We start from the raw sequence: 22,583 nt of genomic DNA on the forward strand, positions 1-22,583 counted from the left end.
TGCAACACTGTGGTATGATTTCACAGCTATCTATTAACACAACAACAAATGACCTGGCTGCTAGTGCACTATCAGATAGCTCCCAGCTTGCTGGGGATTGGGTACACACGCCCTCTCAGCTGAGGTGACCAGAGAGAAAAGCACTCACTGATTTGGGAGAATTGAGATTCATCATCCCTAGCTTGGCCAGTGCCTCATTTTTGGGGTCATTCTTCTTCATAAATGGCTTGGACACTCTCCTGCAAGACAAAGGGGAACAAAGTTGTTAGGGCTGCAGCAGGGCTGTGGCCACAATAGAGCCACGTAGCAGCGCTGGGATACAGTCCCCTTCATCTCTTTCCTGCCACTTGGGTGGCTCCCACCCTCTCACCTGACAGGCTCGATGGGCTGGGGCTCGGGGGCTGGCCTGCTCTGGTACATTTTGATGATGTTGCGGATCTCTCGGCTTGGTTCAGGTCGTGACGCAGGGCCCGAAGGTTTCACTACTGGTGGCTCCTTCTTTGCTCTTGGCGTCTGCTTTTTTGGCTTTGGCTCAGGAGGTGGCAAAGGGGGAGCAGGAGCTATTGGGAGTAACAGCTTTAAACACCAAGCCAGCAAAAGCACAGGAGAAATCCTTCTATCTCATTTGAATCTCCCCCCCTCTCACTCCTTGGCTGACCAGTTATGGCCTTCCCTCACCCTGCTTTAGGATCCTACTTCCCAAAGCCCAGGCCCTTCTCTCTCCTCTGCTGTAGAGACTCCCAGGAGGGCCAGATCCTTTCCTCCTCTGGCTACATCCTGAGCTGATGCTCACTCCTGGAGAGTTCTTGCTTGTCAGCCTGCCTGGGTCTCCACTGCATGTCATCTTACCTGCCTCTGTTTTAGGGCTGGGCTTCTCTTCTGTATTCTTCTTCTTCTCCTCCTCTTCCTTCTCCTCGTGCTTTGGCTCAGGATTTGCTGGAGGGGTCCAGGTTTTGGAAGGTGGCCTGACTTTCTTCACTAGGATCTTTTGCTCTCCTGAATAGGAAGAGGGACCTGAGCTAGTTAAACTTAGGCAAAAATTAGCATTAATGGTATGGTTCTCACTCTTGCATCAGTCAGCATAAGCTGGTGCTTTCTAGAGACAAAGGAGAGCATGGCAGCCAGAAGCCCAAAGATTTCTAGAAAGCTGGCAACACAACACCCCATGATCTTAACTGTAGCCAGCTGAGCGGGCACATACACTATGTGCTACACACGGTACCAGAACTCCTGGAGGGATTAGCTGGGTTCCATATAGAGAGACAAGAACCAAGCTGTTACTCCAAGGAGGCTGCAGAACAAAGTGTTATGATAAGTCGAACTCCCAAAGTGGTCAACACTCACCCATCTTCTGAAAATACGCTCGCTTCTGCTGGAAAGTTTCACGAGGATTGTCATCATCTTCACTGTCAGAGAACTGGTCTTCTGTGTAGTCATCAATCTGCAGGCAGTTCACAATATGGTCAGTTAGTACTAGCCAGAAAATACCTCTGTAGGGCCTTTGAATTCAGAGATTATCTGCTGTGGACAGGTTTGGACTCTGATCCAGAACTTCTCCCAGTCTCAGAGAGTTCTAAGAGATCAGTCTCTGACCAAAGAAACCATCAACCCAGTCCAGAGAAAGAGGAGTATGTTATAGCTCCAAGACAGCTTGCTGAAAGATAAAGAATTCAGAGCCATGAAGTATCCTATGCACCATGAAATTCAGATCAGCTGGGAATAAATTGGCAACACTGCAGCCAAACCTCCACAGACCTTAATGTCACCATTTTTGACCCTGTGTCTTAAAGACTGAGCAAGTAAAGCTTGAAAGGCCTGTGCCATAGGTAAATATAACTCTCAGCTCTCCTCTCTGCCAAACCATTGCCAGACTCGAAGGGAAGCACAACAGATGCAAAGCATGACATTCAAACCCAGTTCACAACCACTGTTTGTTTCTCATACCACTTCTGCCTGAGCTGGTGGTTCTGGAGCCTTTGGTGGTGGTGTAGCACTCTGGCTGCTGGGAGATGACTTGGGTTTTGGGAGAGTGGCTGGGGCCTGGGCTCGTGGTGGACTTGAGACTCTTGGCCTCGGGCTCTCATAAGACTGTTGCCGCCGCTGCTGTTGCTGCTGTTGTTGCTGGGAAAGGGTCATGGCTTGAAGGGTCATCTGCTGGGCCTGGAAGAAGGAATTAATCACTCACCCTATGGTGCCTCAGTGTCCCCATGTACACAAACAGGCAAAAAAGGGTTATTTCCAGTTTTGCAGTCTTATTTAACCCTGACTTTATATACCTAACCCCAGCACATAAGCACGGAGCATTACAGAGCAGGCCTAAGGCAGAAGGGGAGCATGGTAGGCTCTTCACAGCCCATACACCCGTGCATTCTCCTTCCCCCGTTCTGGGGCCTCTCCCACCCAGTCCCTTCTACTCACCATGAGCATGGCTTGTTGGTTGATAAAGGCTTGCTGTTGTGCTGCTAACTGATTGGGATCTACAGCTGGCATCACAGGCTGGGGCATAACCATGGCTGTAGAAGACACATACGACACCCTCAGGCAATCATTCCGCACACTGCCTGAGCAGCAGCCCAGAGCTGAGAGCTCACTGTGCATTCGGCCTGACATTCCGATGCACAGGCTCCGTTAGGATGCCCACCCGTTCATCCCCTTTCCCTGTACAGTTACTGAAACTCTGTGTTATTACCTGGCATAGGTGCAATCCCACCTGCCCCTGGCATCATGGGCATGGCAGCTGGCATCCCCACCATCGAAGGCATGGGCTGGTAAACTGGTGTTTGCATCATTCCAGAGAAGCCTAGAGGCAAAAGGCCACATGCACAGGACTTTCGGGGAATCGCAGATCAGGAAGCCCTGATCAGTCCCACAGAACACGTCACATGGGCTGGGTACTTCTGGTTCTCTTGGCATGCACCAACAACAGGGACATGCAAATGGTTTCTCTCTTTATATAAAGCAGGATACACTGCAAAAAGTCAGGTGGACAAAAGAAACCGAAGAGAAATGTGTGGCCTGCTAGACTTCACAATAGCAGGATGCAGATCCTGCTTCTGCAGTCTTGCTTAGGACACCACGTTCTTCCTGACTACCTTATGCCTGTATATGATTACAGAGAAGGGTTTCTCTTGAAGGACGGGCAAAGATCTCTGGGACTGCCAAATGCATGTGGGTCTCTTTGCAGCAAGTAGCTGCCAAGTATGCAGAGCTCCTGAAACCATCCCAAAGACTCAGCTATCAGTGAGATAGTGTCGCATTAAAGGGGACTTATCAGAGTCAAATATTTGCCTGTTTCAGAGCCCTGCCAAGCACTTTCACTGAGACAGTTTCACGAAGTTGAATGTATTTAATAAAGTGACAGACATGGCAGATTTGGAATTGCCACTGATAAATACACTTACTGCAACAGCACTAATATACGATAATAGTGCTAGTAAAATGCTATCCCAAGTATTCCTCGCCAAAGGGTGAAGGTGCAGAGCTTACCAAGAAAGCATCCCTGTATTGGTGGAGGAGAGGGAGCACATCCCATTGACTGCCTCCTTCCAGGTTTCCAATTCCTTCTTACCCTCCTCTCCACCCTCTGCTCTTCTTTTTTCCTTTTTACTTTTAATACTAACTCCTAATACTCTTTTATATGCTAACCTTATCTATTCCTCCCCGGGGTGACGTTTAGCACGATTTTGGTGAAGAGTCAAGTGCTACAGTCCAGGTTGGTGCTTATCCGTGACACTAACAAGTCTGACTATTCTCCACAGATAGCCTGGGATCCCCACCCTGCTGAGAACAGCCAAGTCTTGGGCTCCATACAGGTAAAGAAAAGCAAGGAAAACAAACACGCAAACCAGAACCTCTATAGAGTTCAGACTTACTAACCCATGGAATAGCTAGGGATGATGGGAAAGTCTGAAAAGAAGCAATTTAAAAAAAATCAAAATCAAAACCCTTCCTTTGAAAAATGCAGCAACTATTTTGGGAAAGCACAAGGTGAATAGAAAGTGAATACACGACTTACAAGTGCCATGTACTAGGGAAGAGATGGCCTGGGTCAAAAGCAAGCTACCTACTGCCTTGACCCCTAGACCAATTTGGGGGAGAAATTAAAAGCAGAACGAAGATGATAACTTTACCTAGCACCTTTGCCAAAGCATCTGTCTCCCAGCACCTGGGAACAAGTGCAATTTCGGATGACCTAGGCTAAAGTCAAATGCTATTTTTGAATCAGCTCAGCCCAGGCGGTAATTAGCATTTGAGGGACTCCCTGACTTTTGCTCATTGAAGCTTATGTACCACTGCACGTGTTTTCAGCTGTCCACATCCCCTTACAGACCTGCAGAAGGAAAGATTCCTCTCTGTGTGGGTCCAATCTTCCCACCTCCCTTCATGCGTCCGGTCAGACTCTCCCTGTTCTCCAAATCCTGCGACAAGAAAAAACAGCCTTATCTGAGCTCAGGCAGATGGACTTCACAGCAGCATAGCCGTCCAAAGGCATATCTGAGCGAAAGCAGAGTGAATAGACAAAGGCATGCTTGAAGGAGTCACAGGGAGAGAAGAGCTGCAAAGAAAAAGTGAGGAGGAACATCAAAGGACTTACTGGTACTCTGGGGCCTTGATGCAGCACAGTGCTGAAGAGATCATCCACGTAGTGATCCAAGCCTACAGGGTCCCCTGGGCCACCTCTGAATCTTGAATCTGCAAGTGGAGAGGAGTCCGGTTATAAGGCAGGTAAGGAACATTCCCGTCTTCAGACCCTATTAGACAGTCATATTTTGGAGTGGACCCCTCCTTTGTTCTACATCAAGAAGAGTTTCCCCTCTGCTCTGATTTCCTGGCTGGGGCACATCTTCCCAGTGCTGTCCACAGTCCCGAGCAAGAGCTCACCTCGATGGGCATTGCTGAACTCTGGAGGCAGGCCTGGCGGTGGAAAGGTAGGGGCCTGGATACCTGGAGCAGGGGGAATCCTGTTGAAGGGAAAAAGTAAGGTAAGGACAGCACAGCATGCTGAGGGAGAGACAGACCACTGGATGACAGGGCCAGAAGCATTGGGGCAGGAGGATGAGGTGACTCACGGATCCATGGCAGAGTTCAGGAAGAAGTTTCTGTCCCTTTCAGGTGTGATAGGGTATCCACCTGAGGACTGAGAGGGGCTGCTGGGGTTGCTGACATCTTCCATCTCTCCAATGAGGTCCAGCACAAAGTCACAGCCCAGCAAGTCCTGCCACATGTTGCCAGTAAACAGGGAGATAGACCAGCCTCGAGACTTCTTATCACAGCCCCTGGTAACAGGGAAAAAAAAAAAAAAAAAAAGAGAAAAAAGATGTCAAGATACACAGGAGAAAAGAGAGAAAGGAAAACATTGCATTCAGTTTCGTCCTGCCTTGTCTATCCTGGCAGCTTAAGTCCTTAAGCTTTAGGGTGTGAATCAATGATTAAGTGCCCAGGGTCAGGAAAATATATGAATCAGTATTTGTCTTTTTTTCTTTTAATCTTCTCCCTGAAGCTGCTCTGACAGATCACACCACTGATTCGTCTGTTCCTAAAGAGGCTCACAGTTCATGTACACAGACAGAAGGGATAGGGAAAGACCATGAGCCGGAGTGGGTAAGGAGTGGCTATTCCACATCTGACCATATAAAATTCCAGCCTGCAGCCCCAATTGATCTGAACCCTAAAACCAGTGATAACCTCTTGCACATCCCCAGATCTCTTATCCTCTGACAGTACCTTGCACTTAGGAGCCAGCCTGCAAACTGCTCCCCGGTCATCCAGGACTCCACCTCAGCTGAGAACTTCTCCTCTAGCACATAAAAGAAAGAGTCAGTACACACAGCCTCCCAGCAAGACCCAAAACAACATCAAAGCTCTGTAGGGCACAGGCAGAGCCCAGTTGGAAAGCCTCACGCACTTCTGAGGTGGCCCACAAGGACTGAAAGCAGATGGAGGGCTCTGCATGACCACGTTCACATTCATAACAACTGTTTGATGGCACATCTCAAAGCACTTTCAGACTGACAGCTGAAAGTCCTTGCAGCATCCTGGTTCACTTGGGCCACCACCCCACTGACCAAGGTGCCAGAGCACGGATGATCTGCATCCGATTCACACAGGTTCTATGCATCCAAGGGGCAGCATAAGCCAATATTTGAGACGGAAGAAAGGCTCAGAAAGTCACTGTGACAAAGGCAGCAGTATGGTTTGCATGGGCTATGCAGTAATGGGTAACAGGAAAACTAAACCCAGAGAGATGCAGAACCAGGACAGCCCTCCATTGAAATGGGCCCAAACCCAGAAGAATCTTATCCTTCAGCCTGAATAGCAGGTCTGCACTCATCAGAATGGAGTTTGGGTTCTGGATTCAAATGCTTCTATCCCCACTGGTGCACCAGCCAGAAGCAGTCAGTCTTCTGATCACTCTCCACTAAGCTGAGGGAAGCATTTTCTGAATGCTGATTTTTGCTTTGTAAAAGTCCTTAGGGACTAGAAGCACAAGTTACCATTAAAGGTATGAACATCCAGCACCATCTTCCCTTTCCTCTGGTTCGCAGTCCACTCCAGCTGAGTGGGAGGGTAGGCTCGGGAGAACACAGAGTCTGTGTGCTGTGCTGCTGTCAAGATCTTACGCTGGCAAACAGCATTGAAGCCATCCATGCCATGGTCTGACACAAATCTAGGAAAAGACAACTGCCTTTAGCACGTTGCTCATCTTTCTTAACCTTAACGAAAGTGTAGCTAGCTCTTTCTCCTCCTTACTTCAGCAACGGCTTCTCCAGTGCTGGTGAAGGCGCAAAGGAGCTCAGTAAAGTCGCCATCAGGACCCAGGCTCGCTGGCTGTGCTCCACATCTGGGTTCTTCCATGTCTGGGTGACCACTTGACTGAAGATTTCATTGCGCAGAGCCACGTTATCCAAACCTTTCCTAGCAATGTAGTTGCCCAGAAGTACTTCCTGCCAGCCGTCAAGATTCTGGTCACCAATGAACCGCAAAATCTAGAAGCATTCAGGGAGAAAAAGAGAGCTTTAACTGCAACCCTCTGGCCTGAACTGTGTTGCGAAGTGACAACCTGAACTGTAAACACCAGGGTGTCTGTGAGCCTAAGAGCAGCCACCTCTCAGATCCGCACCTTTTCTCGGGCTTTGTGCACCACCTAAGCTCTGAGGAATTTGGGAGGCAGTGCTCATAGGGACAGGACCCTGACTAAAAGTCTTCTTCAGTTTGTTCTTTAGGCTGTTCTTCTGACTCAGAATTTGTTCTTGGGCAAAATATTTCTCCTTCTTTGAGCACCAGAGTTCAAATTTGCTAGCAACTTACTACAGGCTATTTGTTATAGTGTCTGAGACCACAGCTGCCTAGATGTAAAAATATGTAAAATAAATTGATGCTCAGCTGATAGTCATGAAAAGCTCAGGCAGCTAGACATGAGGAAACACTAACTGCTGAATGTTAAGCAGACTTTGGTGTGGTTAATAGTAAAACAAGTAGTATGAGATGTATTACGTGCAACTACATTGCACTTAAGCAACAATTCAGCTTCTTAGCTATGCATATCACCATTTTACATGCTTTTTTAAATTTTCATCCTCTACGGTGTAGTATCTCACTAGATTATTTTTCTTCTAAAATTCGCTATGGACAGCTTTGGAGAGGATATTTTTTCCCTCAGAGAACACCTTAAGATGGTTAATGGTAGTACGCATGACAGACACTCAACTGAGAAAAACAGGAGGTGGAGATTGTTTAGTTCTCATGGAATTCTTTGTAGCAAATCCTTATGTATTGCAGTCTTTGCCGACAAAATAACTAATTTTTTTTGATTAGCAATGGAGAGAAAAGATCATGTGATCTTGAGGAAAAATAATAATCATCTGCTCAAACACAACCTACCCACAAGGTATTGAAGCTTATATTCTTCCACAGCTGAGATCATTAGGACAAAACAAGGCACTGGTTTTAGATATTGCATTTCCTAACGGGCTTATTTTAATAACATGTAATTCTCAAACAGATTAACACATTTACTTAGAAATTATCTGCAGTTTCATTCTATTTTCATAGACTAAACATCATATCTTTAAGAAATGTGTTTTGCATCCGCAGGGAAGAGGTGGTAACACTATCCTCCTTATGCAAACGCTACAGAATTAAGGTGTGGTTCCAGGTGTAGTTTTCTTGATGACAAAGTCCCTGCCTTGTTCCAGACTTTATACAATAATTCATTGTCCCCCTATCACATACTGACTTAACTGTATGTCTGAGATACCACCTCATGTGACGTCTGTCAGGCTGCTCCAATACCTTGAAGGAGCAGCAATTTATTCTGCTCTCTTCACACACCACGTATTGTAAGCATCTTGTCGCAGAAAGGCATCAAAGCATTGTCTTATGTGCACCTGTTCTTCTAAAAGGCCCTGGTCAAGGAAGACATCTCTTACCAGTTTGTTGATCTCAAGTGCACTCTCTTGGTATTCAGCTTCCAAATGGGTTAAGGGGTGATGCAGGGGATGGCCAGGGGCAGGGAAGTCTGTCATCTAAAAAGAAAAAGGACAGAAACATGCAGTTTGTGCCTGGTATCACTAGAATAGCATGTTTCCCCAGGAGGGAAGCAATGAAGAGAAATAAAGAGAGTTCCCACCTGGAAGTGTGACTTAATGAAGGAGGAGAAAGGATAGCTGTTAATGGAGGATGGGAGGGAGAGGTCATCTTTGATCTTGACTTCTGGAGGTAATGCCTCAGTTATCTGGTTGGCCTGTGCTCTATACTGACCTGCAAGAGAAAGAGGTCTTAGAATCACAGAATGACTTGGGTTGGAAGTGACCTTAAAGATCATCTAGTTACAACCCCCCGGCCATGGGCAGGGATGCCACCCACTAGATCAGGTTGCCCAGGGCCTCATCCAACCTGGCCTTGTGTTATAGCAGTCAGAAAGGCAGCCAGAATACATCTGGTGTGCAGTGCAATACATGGCTGGCTATTCCATGCATCTAACCTTGTCTAAGCGATTAAGTCCCTGTACCAGACCCCTGGTTCCAGAGACATCCATTCCAGCCCCACTGCCCCAAACCCTCTTGCTGCCTTGAGACCACAAAGCCTGACTTCAGGAGAGAGCTTTTACAGCCCTGTTTTTTCAGACTCTTATCCCAAGGTAACATCCGGAGAGCAGGCAGCACCTGAAGTTTCAATTGTTATGCAGTTTACAGAGCAGGAAACACTTAGCTTATACAGAGATACTGTTGGCAACTGTTAAGTCAACAATTAAATCAGAAACCATCATGTTGAGGCACTGGATGAGGGATTTATCATGGATAAACGGGAGCAAGCGTATTTTTAAATTAAGAGATTTTTCAATGGAACACAGTTTCTGTGCATTCCTCTACCCCAAACCAATGCGTCCCCTGATGCCCACCCTCCTTCTCCCTGTTTACATCCCATCACATCTAACTTCATTTTCAGCAGTTTCAGTGCAGTTTGGTCCCTGAGCTCATACAGGTAGCATTGCTCACTAAATAGCTGATAGTCCCTAGGGAGATATACCCCGTAAGGAGTAAGAAAGAGGTATGTGGGAATCCAGCCCAGTCTGCTCCAATTCACAAGGCTCTTCTGCTTGATTATATCTTTTATTGGATTACACAGGTGGCTAAGATATATCTGTCATTTTGTTAGCTGCTATACCAGCATAACAAGGAGGTAAATCTTACCTCAACCCCTCTGCAAATTAAACATACACATGGTACAAAGAGTTACAGAGGAAACAGAAGTGAATATGACATTGTTCAAGATAAGGTAAACAGCTTGGGAAGTTATAAGTGATATCTGGAAGATAAAAAAAAAGCAAAACAACTTTTCTATCCAAGTAAAGCATTCCCTTTAAGTTGTTACATTGTTTAAACCCATTTAAAGAAAATGGACTTTTGAAGAAGTGATTTTCAATTAAAAATAAATAAATGCTGCTTTGAAAGTGCCAAAATTCTAGTTTTGACTTCTTAACCTTTAATTTCTTTAAGGACTTTTGAGAAGAAGCTGGATGGGTTTGAGATCTCACACCCCAGATATCCAGCTCTGAAAGAAACCTGGGTTCATTAAACATTTTCGCTGTCACACAGCTTTGATCAAAAAGTTTTGTAACATCATTGTCACCAGTTACATCAGCAAAGTTCAACAACAGAGCTGAAAAGATAACAAAGATACTGAATTTTAATCTGGTATGCTGCCCACTGGCCCACGTCACTTTTCCACTCTGCCATCTTGGGAAACAACGCACACAATACCTTTTGTCTTTATCATATTTACACTGCAATGATAATAAATCAAATACAACCCAGGTGACAGACAGCAGGTAGAAAAGGCACATACATAACGCACTGCTGGGAAACAAGGAAATAAACAATGAAATAAAACAGTGCAGGAAAAGAGAGGATTTCTCACCTTCAGCTACCTGCAGCAGGGCAGCAAGCTCTGCAGGGATCTCCAGAAGTCCAACATCCTGTGGGGAGAGTGAGCAAGTCCACCACTGGGGTACCAGAAGTGAAACAACATAAACCCTGACCTATTCTGCTCAGACTAGGTAAAGCTGCCTCTGAACAGCTGGTTGGAACAAGGATTGACCTCCTGAACAGCAACAGTAATTTCAGCATATACAATGTTCAGAAACATTACAAAATAAGGAAGTAGCATATTAACACAGGTACATGGCATGGGTCAGCATAGGAGGGAAAGGTGACTAATTCCTGACAAAAGTCACTGCCACAGGGGGAAGAGACAGGAAATTTGGCTTTCTTTGACTCATTTCTCATTACTAACAAGTTTGTCATATTGCACAGAAGAGATCATGTTTTAAGGGTAAGGAACCATTTCCACCTGCTCCTTTCTCCTTTTTTTAAAAATTATTATTTTTCAGTATCCAAGAATTCTATGGCACAAATAAGAAGATAGCTGATCCTGATCTGTGATGCACATTGCTATTTTGGAAATTTCTAAGGACGCTCAGATCTGTACCAGGATAATTCAGATGAGTATCTTAAAGAATAAAGCCTGTTTTGTTGTTGTTGTTTAACATCTGCATAGTAAAGCCTCTACTCACCAGCATACTATTCTGCCATCTCTCTTCACATGGTCCCTCAGCAAAAACAGAGTCACAGCTTTTCTATCAGTTTGATTTTGCTCCTGGTAAGGTACTTGGCTTGAAAACTAGCTTTTCAGTGGTGTGTTCAGGTAGCAGGCTGAGAAATCTCACGCTCCTGGATCCTCATCTGAGGAAGGAGGTGATATTTTAAGAGTACCCAGTGCTACGTACTCCTATTGTTGTTACTAACAATTCCATGCAAAACCGTGGATGATGTTGACACCGGTTTCCTTGCTATGCACATCATAGTAAATGTATGTTCAGTCTAAGCATACAAATAATGACATCAGTTAGCAGTGTTCCTTTATAGCAATTGATACCGGTTAAACACCCTGTACACGGTGCAGTTATATTGCTATATAGCATTTAATAACTACCTTCCTCAACAACACCTTCCATAAATACATTTGTGCAGAACTGCCTCATTCCTACCCATCACAACAGAACAGGATTACCAAAAATTCTCTTCCTCACACTTCCAAAGAATCAATCCAATGCTCTGCCTGTATCAATCCAGTACTCTGCCTCATGACCACTTTAGGGATGCTTGATTATGGCCAGAGATTGGAAAATGCTGACTTAATGAGACAGTTACGCAGTTAAAGGCTCTTTATAGCAAGCTTAACTGCATCCTTGCTGCAAGGTTTCCAGCATACGTGTAGGCTTTGCATGCTCTCCAGATGTTTTACTGCTCCCAGGCAAACCTTTCAGAGCAGCTGTCTGCATTATCAAGCCAGTCTAGAACCAAAAGCACTAATAAAAATCACTGCATCAATTTCAAACTGAATCCCAACCCAAGGGCAACCCTAACAAGGCATTGTCTCAAACTCAACAGTCAAAGAATAACAAAAAGGGTAGAAGCAAACAAGGAGGCCTGGAGTGAAACTCCTGGATTCCCAGAAGACCTTGGTATTAACAAATAGAAAATGAAATCCCAAACTGGGACCAGCATTTGAGGAAAAGTCTTAGAATGCCTAGTGGAAAATGTAGCACCAGATCACAAGCACATTCTTGTTCTTGACCTGATTTCAGCAGCATCAAGGTTCTATCACCTTCAACCTATGTGTTCCTGTGAACTGCTGAGCTCTCCCAGCTCCCAGAACTCAGTTGAAGTGAAATGGGCCTTACTATAAATGTAAGCATGATCTGAGAACAGAATTAAATAATAATTCATTAGCCTACTCAGTTCCCCTCCTTAGTGATTTGTGGGATTAGAAAAACACCAAGGGCCTCAGTCTGGCACATCAGAAAGAAAGGTTCCTAGAGGATGCTAAATCATTTGGATGTCCCAATCCTGCACATTTCTATGCAGAATCTACAACCCTTAAGAATGTTTCCAGAGCTTAATCCTGTTGTTCCACCATGGTGTATGTATTCTAAGGTACTCTGGGTTGAGGAAGCATAGAGGAGGGGGAATACCCTGAGAGGCTGGCTTGTTTTATCTCAGACTCTCACAAACTGTTTGACAACTTACCATTCCTTGCCTGAGACCGTTCTCCCTGTCACCACTGGCCAGGGATCTCCTCCTTTGCTTTCCTTTCTCTTGCTGCTAGAATATGGAAGGGGGAGAAAAGAAGACATATATGAGATCACTTCCAGCTACCTCTGGAGACAGACTGCAGTTGGACAGGAGCTGGTGTCCTGCTCCAGCAGATAAAATGACAGAAAGGCTGCAGAGCCTTCCTTGGACTCAACACGGTATATGAGAAGGAGAAGCCCAGGCAAAGCCTTTAGCTTTGCTGAAGCACCACTTGCTCTACACAAAATCCAACGGCAAGAGCCTTCACCACCTGCCCAGCATCACCCCCACACCTTTCCTCCCTTGTCTGGCATTTGATGCATCCGAGGACAAAAGCACACACAAGCTGTCAGAAACATTCGCCTGCCTCCTCCAGCATTAAAGATTACAGCAATGCAGCCTGAAAATGGACAGAGGAAGCTGTCTGTGGAGAGGGACCCCATCAGAGGGGTGGGAATTATACCAAGAGCCAAACTCCCTTGCAGCTCTGCCCTTTCCCATCTCATACTATTGCCTCCCAGCCTCGACACTCACCTGCTTCCTACCCCAAGGCGAAAAAGGAGGGTCTCAGTCTCTCCCTCTCTCTTGCTTGCCTGTTGCAGAATAATGTTGAGAGGGACTAGATGGGAGGTTATGAGGGCTGGGCTGCGAAAGACAGTAGGCATGCTAAAGTACAAAGGGCAGGGCTGGAGGGGTGGGGGAAGGAGGAACTTTGCAGCAGGTGAACTTTGAGACCTTTTATTGTTGTTAACACATGTACAGATACCTCATCAAGCACACACTGGAGGAACAGAAACAGATTCAAAATAACTGTGCTGTTGTGGTTACTGATGGAAAGAAAAGCTGGATCCTGTCCAGGTAAGAAAGGGCAGAAAAAGGAACATACACTGTTCTGGGCATGGCATGGCAGAAGGCACCTCTGCAGTCTTCCAGCAACATTGGCCTTAACCTTCCACCCCATGCGTTGCTGATCATGCCACCAGCTGCACTGGGCCCCTCCTTCCCTACCTTGGGAAGCTGCCAGCTACACAGATGTTAGTCACTATCCTAAAGATGATTGGCCTGATTTCCTGGTTTTAATTTTATTTTTTAGCAGCTTGTGCAAAATATATTCAACACATTGGACAGTTATTAAGGCTCTCTTCTCCACACAATTTTCCATCTTCTTAAACCACTGCCATCTTATTCTCACCCCAACTATGGATCCAGCTGATTTCCAAATGGTCAGGGACTTCAACGTGAGGTAGCTTTAAGAGGTGGACTGAAGAAATATTGCATTTTAGTCACCATCTGGGGAAACACCAGAACTGAGCTGGGCAACTAAAAAAGCAAGAATGACTCCTTACAGTTTGAGTTGAACAGCAGCTCTGGAGGCCACATATGGAATAAACTCATGTCTTGTGTGTGGCAGTCTAGAGAAGCTCACACGCACAGGCATACAGATCTGCTGCATTTATACTACCCTTGCCAATTCTGAACCTAATCTAGGGAACAAAGCTCCAGTCCCTGTGGTTACTTCTTTTGACTATATTCATGTCAGCCAGAGAGTGAAAGACAGCTTTACCAATTCATTGCATCATTTCCTATAAACTGTCTCTAAAGCCAGCCATGCCCTGGCCTCACCCAAACGCTAGCTCTCTGCCTAGGGCAGAAACAGCTCCTGCAGGATACCTGGTCCTGAGAAGTGTTGTTACCTGGCAGTGCTTCCTCCTTTGAATGAAATGTCTAGAGATTAAAACCGTGGTATTAAACTGCACCAAAGTCTTCTTCAGCCTCCTGTACCGCTTCCTAGAGGGACATGAAAAGAGGAAAAAATGCTAATGAAAAGGAAACCACCAAAATTTAGGCAGACTGTGGACTCAGTTCAAGGCTACGGACCAAATATAACAACCTAATCAGTCAGTCTGGATTTGGTCTTGGTGTGTTAAGCCTGGTTCTCTCTTAAATGTTTTCCCTACATCCTTTGCTCTAGCTATCGCAGTATCAGCACTACCACAAGCAGGCTACTATAACAGTTTTGATAGCAGCTGTATTTCTACTGGAACCTCTGCCCAGTGCTGGGAAATCTCTCCTCCACCTGCAGCATGTAAGCCTACAGCACAACTGTTCTCATCAGGAACTGCCTCTGCAGCCCTGCTGATCAACACTAAGCTCCGGCCATTCCACTAACAGTTGACCCAACAGAATTCCTCACTGCAGAGCAGGTTGGGAGCCAACGTGAGGAGAGGCCTGTCCAGGCACATCCTCACCTTGCCATCCTAGGCAAGGGCAAAGGCCTGTACCTTGCCTGGCCCTTGGCTGCTGACCTTGCCTGATAACCTCGTGTTGTGGTTTAGCCCGGCTGGCAGTCAAACACCACACAGCCGTTCGCTCACCCTCCCCCCTCCCTCTCTGGGATGGGGGAGAGAAACGGGAAAGTGAAGCCTGTGAGTTGAGATAAAGACAGTTTATTAAGACAGGGAAAAGAATAACAACAATAATAATAATAATAATAGTATTAATAGTAATAATGTGTACGAAATAAGTGATGCACAATGCAATTGCTCACCACCCGTTGACCGATGCCCAGCCTATCCCCGAGCAGCCGGCCACCCCCCCCACCCCGGCTAGCCACCCCTATATATTGTTCAGCATGACGTCAGATGGTATGGAATACCCCTTTGGCCAGTTTGGGTCAGCTGTCCTGGGTCTGTCCCCTCCCAGCTTCTGCTGCATCCCTAGCCTGCTCGCTAGCAGGACAGAGAGAGGCTGAAAAGTCCTTGGCTTGGTGTAAGCACTGCTCTACAACAATTAAAACATCAGCATGTTATCAGCGCTCTTCTCATCCTAATCCAAAACATAGCACCCTGCCAGCTACTAGGAGGAAAATTAACTCTGTCCTAACTGAAACCAGGACAGATATCCACCCCTTATTCCATACCATTTATGTCATGCTCAGGTTACACTCTTTCCAATACTTTCTAATTAATCACCATTTTCATCTATGATATATAGCAACCATGGTAGCGATGACATACAGTGTTATATGATAATTAACATATTATAATTCAACTCATGGGCTATTCTCACCCAGTATTAGGTCCCCTTGAGGTACACACCGGACCTCCCCATTCTCTTGCATTACCCACCAAGTGCATCCAGGTCCCCGAGCAAAAGCAATCCCACGAATGGGCTTGCCTTTTCCTGAGGCGGGAGTAGCCCAGACTGTCTTACCCAGCATGTTTCTTACGTGCACTACAGGAACTTTATCCCCTTCTACAGTGCGTAACAGGTTTGATTGGGCAGGTCCAGCTCGGTTGGCAGATCCTCTAGTATTGACTAACCAGGTGGCCTTTGCCAGATGTGTTTCCCAATTTTTGAATGTCCCAGCACCCATTGCTTTCAGTGTAGTCTTTAACAGTCCATTGTATCGTTCAACTTTCCCGGAGGCTGGTGCATGATAAGGGATGTGATACACCCACTCAATACCATGTTCTTTGGCCCAAGTGTCTATAAGGTTGTTTCGGAAATGAGTCCCATTGTCTGACTCAATCTTTCTGGGGTGCCATGTCGCCATAGGACTTGCTTTTCAAGGCCCAGGATAGTGTTCCGGGCGGTGGCATGGGGCACAGGATATGTTTCCAGCCATCCGGTGGTTGCTTCCACCATTGTAAGTACGTGGCGCTTGCCGTTGCGGGTTTGGGGGAGTGTGATGTAATCAATCTGCCAGGCCTCTCCATATTTGTATTTCAGCCATCGTCCTCCATACCAGAGAGGCTTTGACCGTTTGGCTTGTTTAATTGCAGCACATGTTTCACAATCATGAATAACCTGTGCTATAGTGTCCATGGTCAGGTCCACCCCTCGGTCACGAGCCCATCTGTATGTTGCATCTCTACCTTGATGGCCTGAGGTGTCATGGGCCCATCGGGCTATAAATAATTCACCTTTATGTTGCCAGTCCAGGTCCACCTGAGCCACTTCAATCTTAGCAGCCTGATCCACCTGCTGGTTGTTTTGATGTTCTTCAGTAGCCCGATTCTTGGGCACATGAGCATCTACATGGCGTACCTTTACAACCAGGTTCTCTACCCGGGCAGCAATATCTTGCCACAATGCAGCAGCCCAGATGGGTTTGCCCCGGCGTTCCCAGTTGTTCTGCTTCCATTGTTGTAGCCACCCCCACAGGGCATTTGCTACCATCCATGAATCAGTATAGAGATAGAGAACTGGCCACTTTTCTCGTTCAGCAATATCTAAGGCCAGCTGAACGGCTTTCACTTCTGCAAACTGACTCGATTCACCTTCTCCCTCAGCAGCTTCTGCAACTCGTCGTGTAGGACTCCATACAGCAGCTTTCCATCTCCGATGCTTTCCCACAATACGACAGGACCCATCAGTGACAGGGCATATTTCTTCTCATTTTCTGGTAGCTTGTTGGACAGTGGGGCTTCTTCAGCACGGACTACCTCCTCCTCTGACGATATTCCAAAATACTTGCCTTCTGGCCAATTCGTGATCACCTCCAAAATCCCTGGACGACTGGGGCTCCCTATCCGAGCCCGCTGTGTAATCAGTGCGACCCACTTACTCCACGTGGCATCAGTTGCATGATGTGTAGAGGGAACCCTTCCTCTGAACATCCAACCCAGTACCGGCAGTCGTGGTGCCAGGAGGAGCTGCGCTTCAGTACCGACCACTTCCGAAGCAGATCGAACTCCCTCATATGCTGCCAATATCTCCTTTTCGGTTGGAGTATAGCGGGCCTCAGATCCTCTGTATCCCCGCTCCAAAACCCCAGGGGTCGACCTCGAGTTCCCCAGGTTCTTTCTGCCAGAGGCTCCAGGTGGGGCCATTCTCCCCGGCTGCGGTGTAGAGCACATTCTTTACATCTGGTCCTGTCGGACTGGCCCAAGGGCTACTGCATGAACTATTTCTTGTTTAATTTGTTCAAAGGCTTGTCGTTGCTCAGGGCCCCATTCAAAAGCATTCTTCTTACGAGTTACTTGGTAGAGCGGGTTTACAATCAGACTGTAATTTGGAATATGCATTCTCCAAAACCCCACGACACCTAGGAAAGTTTGTGTTTCCTTCTTGCTAGTTGGTGGAGACATAGCTGTTATTTTGTTGATCACATCCATTGGAATTTGACGACGTCCATCTTGCCATTTTATTCCAAAAAACTGGATCTCTCGTGCAGGTCCTTTAACTTTATTTTGTTTTATGGCAAAACCGGCCTTCAGAAGGATTTGGACTATTTTCTTCCCTTTCTCGAAAACTTCCTCTGCAGTGTCACCCCACACAATGATGTCATCGATGTACTGCGGTGTTCAGGAGCCTCCCCCTGCTCCAGCGCAGACTGGATCAGACCATGGCAAATGGTAGGGCTATGTTTCCACCCCTGGGGCAGCCGATTCCAAGTATATTGGACTCCCCTCCAAGTGAAAGCAAACTGTGCCTGCACTCTGCTGCTAGAGGGATGGAGAAAAATGCATTAGCAATATCAATTGTGGCATACCACTTGGCTGCCTTTGATTCCAGTTCGTACTGGAGTTCTAGCATGTCCGGCACTGCAGCACTCAGTGGTGGCGTGACTTCGTTCAGGCCACGATAGTCCACTGTTAGTCTCCACTCACCATTAGACTTTCGCACTGGCCATATGGGACTATTAAAAGGTGAATGGGTCTTGCTGATCACTCCTTGGCTCTCCAGTTGACGAATTAGCTCGTGGATGGGAATCAGGGAGTCTCGGTTGGTGCGATATTGCCGCCGGTGCACAGTTGTGGTAGCGATTGGCACTTGCTGTTCTTCAACCCTCAGCAACCCCACAACAGAAGGGTCCTCTGAGAGACCGGGCAAGGTAGACAACTGTTTAATGTCCTCTGTCTCTAAGGCAGCTATGCCAAAAGCCCAGCGGAACCCTTTTGGGTCCTTGAAATATCCTCTTCTAAGATAGTCTATGCCAAGGATGCACGGAGCATCCGGGCCAGTCACAATACGGTGCTTTTGCCACTCATTTCCGGTTAGACTCACTTCAGCTTCCAATACAGTTAACTGCTGGGATCCCCCTGTCACGCCATAAATACAGATGGGCTCTGGCCCTTTACAGCTGGATGGCATTAGAGTACATTGTGCACCGGTGTCTACTAGAGCCTTATACTTCTGTGCGTCAGACGTGCCAGGCCATCGAATCCACACAGTCCAATAAACTCGGTTGTCCCTTTCCTCCCCCTGGCTGGAGGCAGGGCCCCTCTAGTCCTGGTCAGAATCTTCATTTCTGTGTTTAAAAGACTGCCTGCTAGAAGTTGGAGCAGCAAACTTTTCAGAGAACCCCTTTCTCCCGATTGTTTTCTTTTGCAACTCACGTACCCGTGCCTCTAGGGTCTCAGTAGATTTTCCATCCCATTTTCTCATGTCCTCTCCATGGTCACGTAGGTAAAACCACAGGGTGGTGCGGGGTATGTACCCACCATATTGTCTTCTTTGCATGGATGCACGTTTACCCCTAATAGCTGAGACGCTGGTTTGTACAGGTGGGGAAGAAAATACACTCTCTTTAAGTTGCTGGACCTCTTCAAAAAGTTTCTCCAAAGTATTCTCTTTTAGTTGGTGGCCACTGGTTTGTTCAGGTGGGGGGGAAAGATAAATTCTCTTTAAGTTGGTGGAACTCTTCAGAGAGTTTCTCCACAGCCGAGACGCAGGCCTGTAGGGAAGAGGAGAGATTTCCTTCGTACTCCCGGAGTTGTTTAGCCATGTCACCCACTGTGGGATCTTCACCGTTTTTCCAGGTTATTATTGCCAATGTGCTGGCCCATGTTGATGGTGCATTCCGTACAAACTTCCGCCATAGGGGTCGAGTACACTGGACTTCATCTGGATCTGTGGATGTTTGTGCATCGTTTAAGTCCTTATAAATTACTTCCCGTACGGCTAATTCCCTCAGGTACTGAATTCCCTTCTCCATGGTGGTCCACTTGACTGGTACACATACAAGTTCTTCCTTGTAGGGATACCTTCCCTTCACAGCTAACAGGAGACGCCTCCAGAGGCTGTGAGATCGTGCTCCATCTCCAATTGCTTTGTCAATGCTTGCATCTCTAGCAAGGGATCCCAACCGCTTGGCTTCCCTGCCCTCTAATTTCACACCATTGGCTCCAGTGTCCCAGCACCGGAGCAGCCAGGTGACAAGCTGTTCACCTATACAGCGACCAAAATCTTTTCGCACATCTCGTAGCTCACGCTGGTATAGGGTTCGGGTAGTTACTGTTGACTTACTGACATCCTCATCCTCATCTTCATCCTCCTGCACACTTGATGGCCCAGCCTCGTCTTCTCCAGACCCAGACTTAGCAGAAGACTTTCTGCGTTCTAAACGACCTGCGTCTCTATACCACTTTTTCACCTTTTCTACAGGGGCAACTTGCACTGCTACAGCTCGCCTCTCCGACCCAGCCACAGGGTCTGCCACAGGGATTGGAATACCCTCTGCAGGGTCAACTTGCACTGCTACAGTTCGTTTCTCCGACCCAGCCACAGGGTCTGCCACAGGGGTTGGAGTACCCTCTGCAGGGGCAACTTGCACTGCTACAGTTCGTTTCTCTGACCCAGCCACAGGGTCTGCCACAGGGGTTGGAGTACCCTCTGCAGGGGCAACTTGCACTGCTACAGTTCGTTTCTCTGACCCAGCCACAGGAGCCGGAATGGCTGCGGGAGCTGGAGCCGGAATGGCTGCGGGAGCTGGAGCCGGGACGGCTGCGGGAGCTGGAACGGCTGCGGGAGCTGGAGCCGGGACAGCTGCGGGAGCTGGAGCCGGAACGGCTGCGGGAGCTGGAGCCGGGACGGCTGCGGGAGCTGAAACGGCTGCAGGAGCTGGAATGGCTGCGGGAGCTGGAGCCGGGACAGCTGCGGGAGCTGGAGCCGGAACGGCTGCGGGAGCTGGAGCCGGGACGGCTGCGGGAGCTGGAACGGCTGCGGGAGCTGGAACGGCTGCGGGAGCTGGAGCCGGGACAGCTGCGGGAGCTGGAGCCGGGACGGCTGCGGGAGCTGGAACGGCTGCAGGAGCTGGAATGGCTGCGGGAGCTGGAGCCGGGACAGCTGCGGGAGCTGGAGCCGGAACGGCTGCGGGAGCTGGAGCCGGGACGGCTGCGGGAGCTGGAACGGCTGCGGGAGCTGGAGCTGGGACAGCTGCGGGAGCTGGAGCTGGGACGGCTGCGGGAGCTGGAGCTGGAGTGGCTGCAGGAGCCGGGACTGGAACGTCCGCAGGGTCTGTCACTAGGTTGATATTAGCATCAATTGCAGCTCGATAGGCACAAGCCAGACCCCAGCACGCCACAGTGATTTGTGTCACTTTGGAACTGCCAGAGTCATGACACCTTTTTTTCAAGCATTCTACCAGTTTTTTAGGATTTTGCAGTTGTTCAGGGGTGAATGTCCAAAACACTGGAGGTGCCCACTGCCCTAGAAACCTGCCCATATCCTCCCACACTCCCTGCCACTCGCAAATATCCCGCCTCAAGACAGATCTCCAGATGAGATTCCTAAGTAGTTGTTTAACCTTAAACAAAACCTGAAGCGCATTCAGGAGACATAACAACAAGAACATGCTGGTCTGAGTATCCCAAGGATATTCAACATCTTGGAGAGCTACCGTAACTAGCTCGGGGGATAAGAGGGTGGTGAAGGAGGAAGGGAGAGTGAACAGGTAGGAAAAAATATCTTCCCCTGTCCCCTCCAGAGACTGACTCCCTGATGAAAAAAGGCAATAGGTGTAATTGCTAATAGTTTCTGAGATATGGTTTCCGAAGTATAGAGTCGACGACAGTGCTGAGTACAAATACCAGGTTAGAGTCATGACCAGATACTTCATCATTTCATAAGCCATCGTTACACCACACAGTACCATAACAATCTTAAACCAGGGCCCGGAAAGGGTAAACAGCACGACAGGGAGCACATACAGAAAGTAACTTGCTATAAAACTCAATTTGGGAAACAGGCACAGCAGACTTGAGATTAAGGCAATCAACATTGTGACTAGCAACTATTAAGCAGGTCGAATACTTATACCAATTTTAGTTTAACACACTCTGGTCAAATCTGTCGATATCTCAACCCTTCGAGCCCCACGTTGGGCGCCAAATGGGCTGTTGTGGTTTAGCCCGGCTGGCAGTCAAACACCACACAGCCGTTCGCTCACCCTCCCCCCTCCCTCTCTGGGATGGGGGAGAGAAACGGGAAAGTGAAGCCTGTGAGTTGAGATAAAGACAGTTTATTAAGACAGGGAAAAGAATAACAACAATAATAATAATAATAATAGTATTAATAGTAATAATGTGTACGAAATAAGTGATGCACAATGCAATTGCTCACCACCCGTTGACCGATGCCCAGCCTATCCCCGAGCAGCCGCCACCCCCTCCACCCCGGCTAGCCACCCCTATATATTGTTCAGCATGACGTCAGATGGTATGGAATACCCCTTTGGCCAGTTTGGGTCAGCTGTCCTGGGTCTGTCCCCTCCCAGCTTCTGCTGCATCCCTAGCCTGCTCGCTAGCAGGACAGAGAGAGGCTGAAAAGTCCTTGGCTTGGTGTAAGCACTGCTCTACAACAATTAAAACATCAGCATGTTATCAGCGCTCTTCTCATCCTAATCCAAAACATAGCACCCTGCCAGCTACTAGGAGGAAAATTAACTCTGTCCTAACTGAAACCAGGACACCTCGGAAGTGAGCCTGAATGATTGTGACTTTCTCCTGGAGGACACGGAAGCGCCTGCGGTGGAGGAAGCATCGGAAATTCCTTTGGAGGGTAACAACGGCCCAGCTCTGCCTCAGGTTCCATTGTCTCTCCAGCAGCTGCCTGGCCTTCTCCTTCAGAAAGACCTGAGGCAAAGAGAAGAGTCACTGACCCACAATGAAAGCAGCCAGTTTCTCTAAGAGGCGATCAATAATAAAAGTCTCTGTTTTCCCT

The 22,583-nt window shown here is 47.6% G+C and overlaps 1 protein-coding gene across 1 annotated transcript in view; it reads right to left on the reverse strand.

Annotated features, from left to right (window-relative positions):
* Positions 1-22,583, reverse strand: part of MYO15B (myosin XVB) — a 48,887-nt gene that overhangs the window by 13,381 nt on the left and 12,923 nt on the right. Inside the window, 21 exon segments of the mRNA XM_040530940.1 lie at positions 149-239; positions 371-560; positions 850-996; positions 1,345-1,441; positions 1,945-2,160; positions 2,419-2,513; positions 2,690-2,800; positions 4,331-4,418; positions 4,595-4,692; positions 4,882-4,961; positions 5,070-5,276; positions 5,725-5,797; positions 6,495-6,667; positions 6,751-6,986; positions 8,430-8,525; positions 8,630-8,760; positions 10,420-10,477; positions 12,591-12,665; positions 14,330-14,423; positions 14,942-14,954; positions 22,333-22,495. Coding sequence (XP_040386874.1) covers positions 149-239; positions 371-560; positions 850-996; positions 1,345-1,441; positions 1,945-2,160; positions 2,419-2,513; positions 2,690-2,800; positions 4,331-4,418; positions 4,595-4,692; positions 4,882-4,961; positions 5,070-5,276; positions 5,725-5,797; positions 6,495-6,667; positions 6,751-6,986; positions 8,430-8,525; positions 8,630-8,760; positions 10,420-10,477; positions 12,591-12,665; positions 14,330-14,423; positions 14,942-14,954; positions 22,333-22,495 — 2,532 coding nt within the window.

The sequence above is a fragment of the Cygnus olor genome, chromosome 18, assembly GCF_009769625.2.
Source record: "Cygnus olor isolate bCygOlo1 chromosome 18, bCygOlo1.pri.v2, whole genome shotgun sequence".
Classification (NCBI taxonomy): domain Eukaryota; kingdom Metazoa; phylum Chordata; class Aves; order Anseriformes; family Anatidae; genus Cygnus; species Cygnus olor.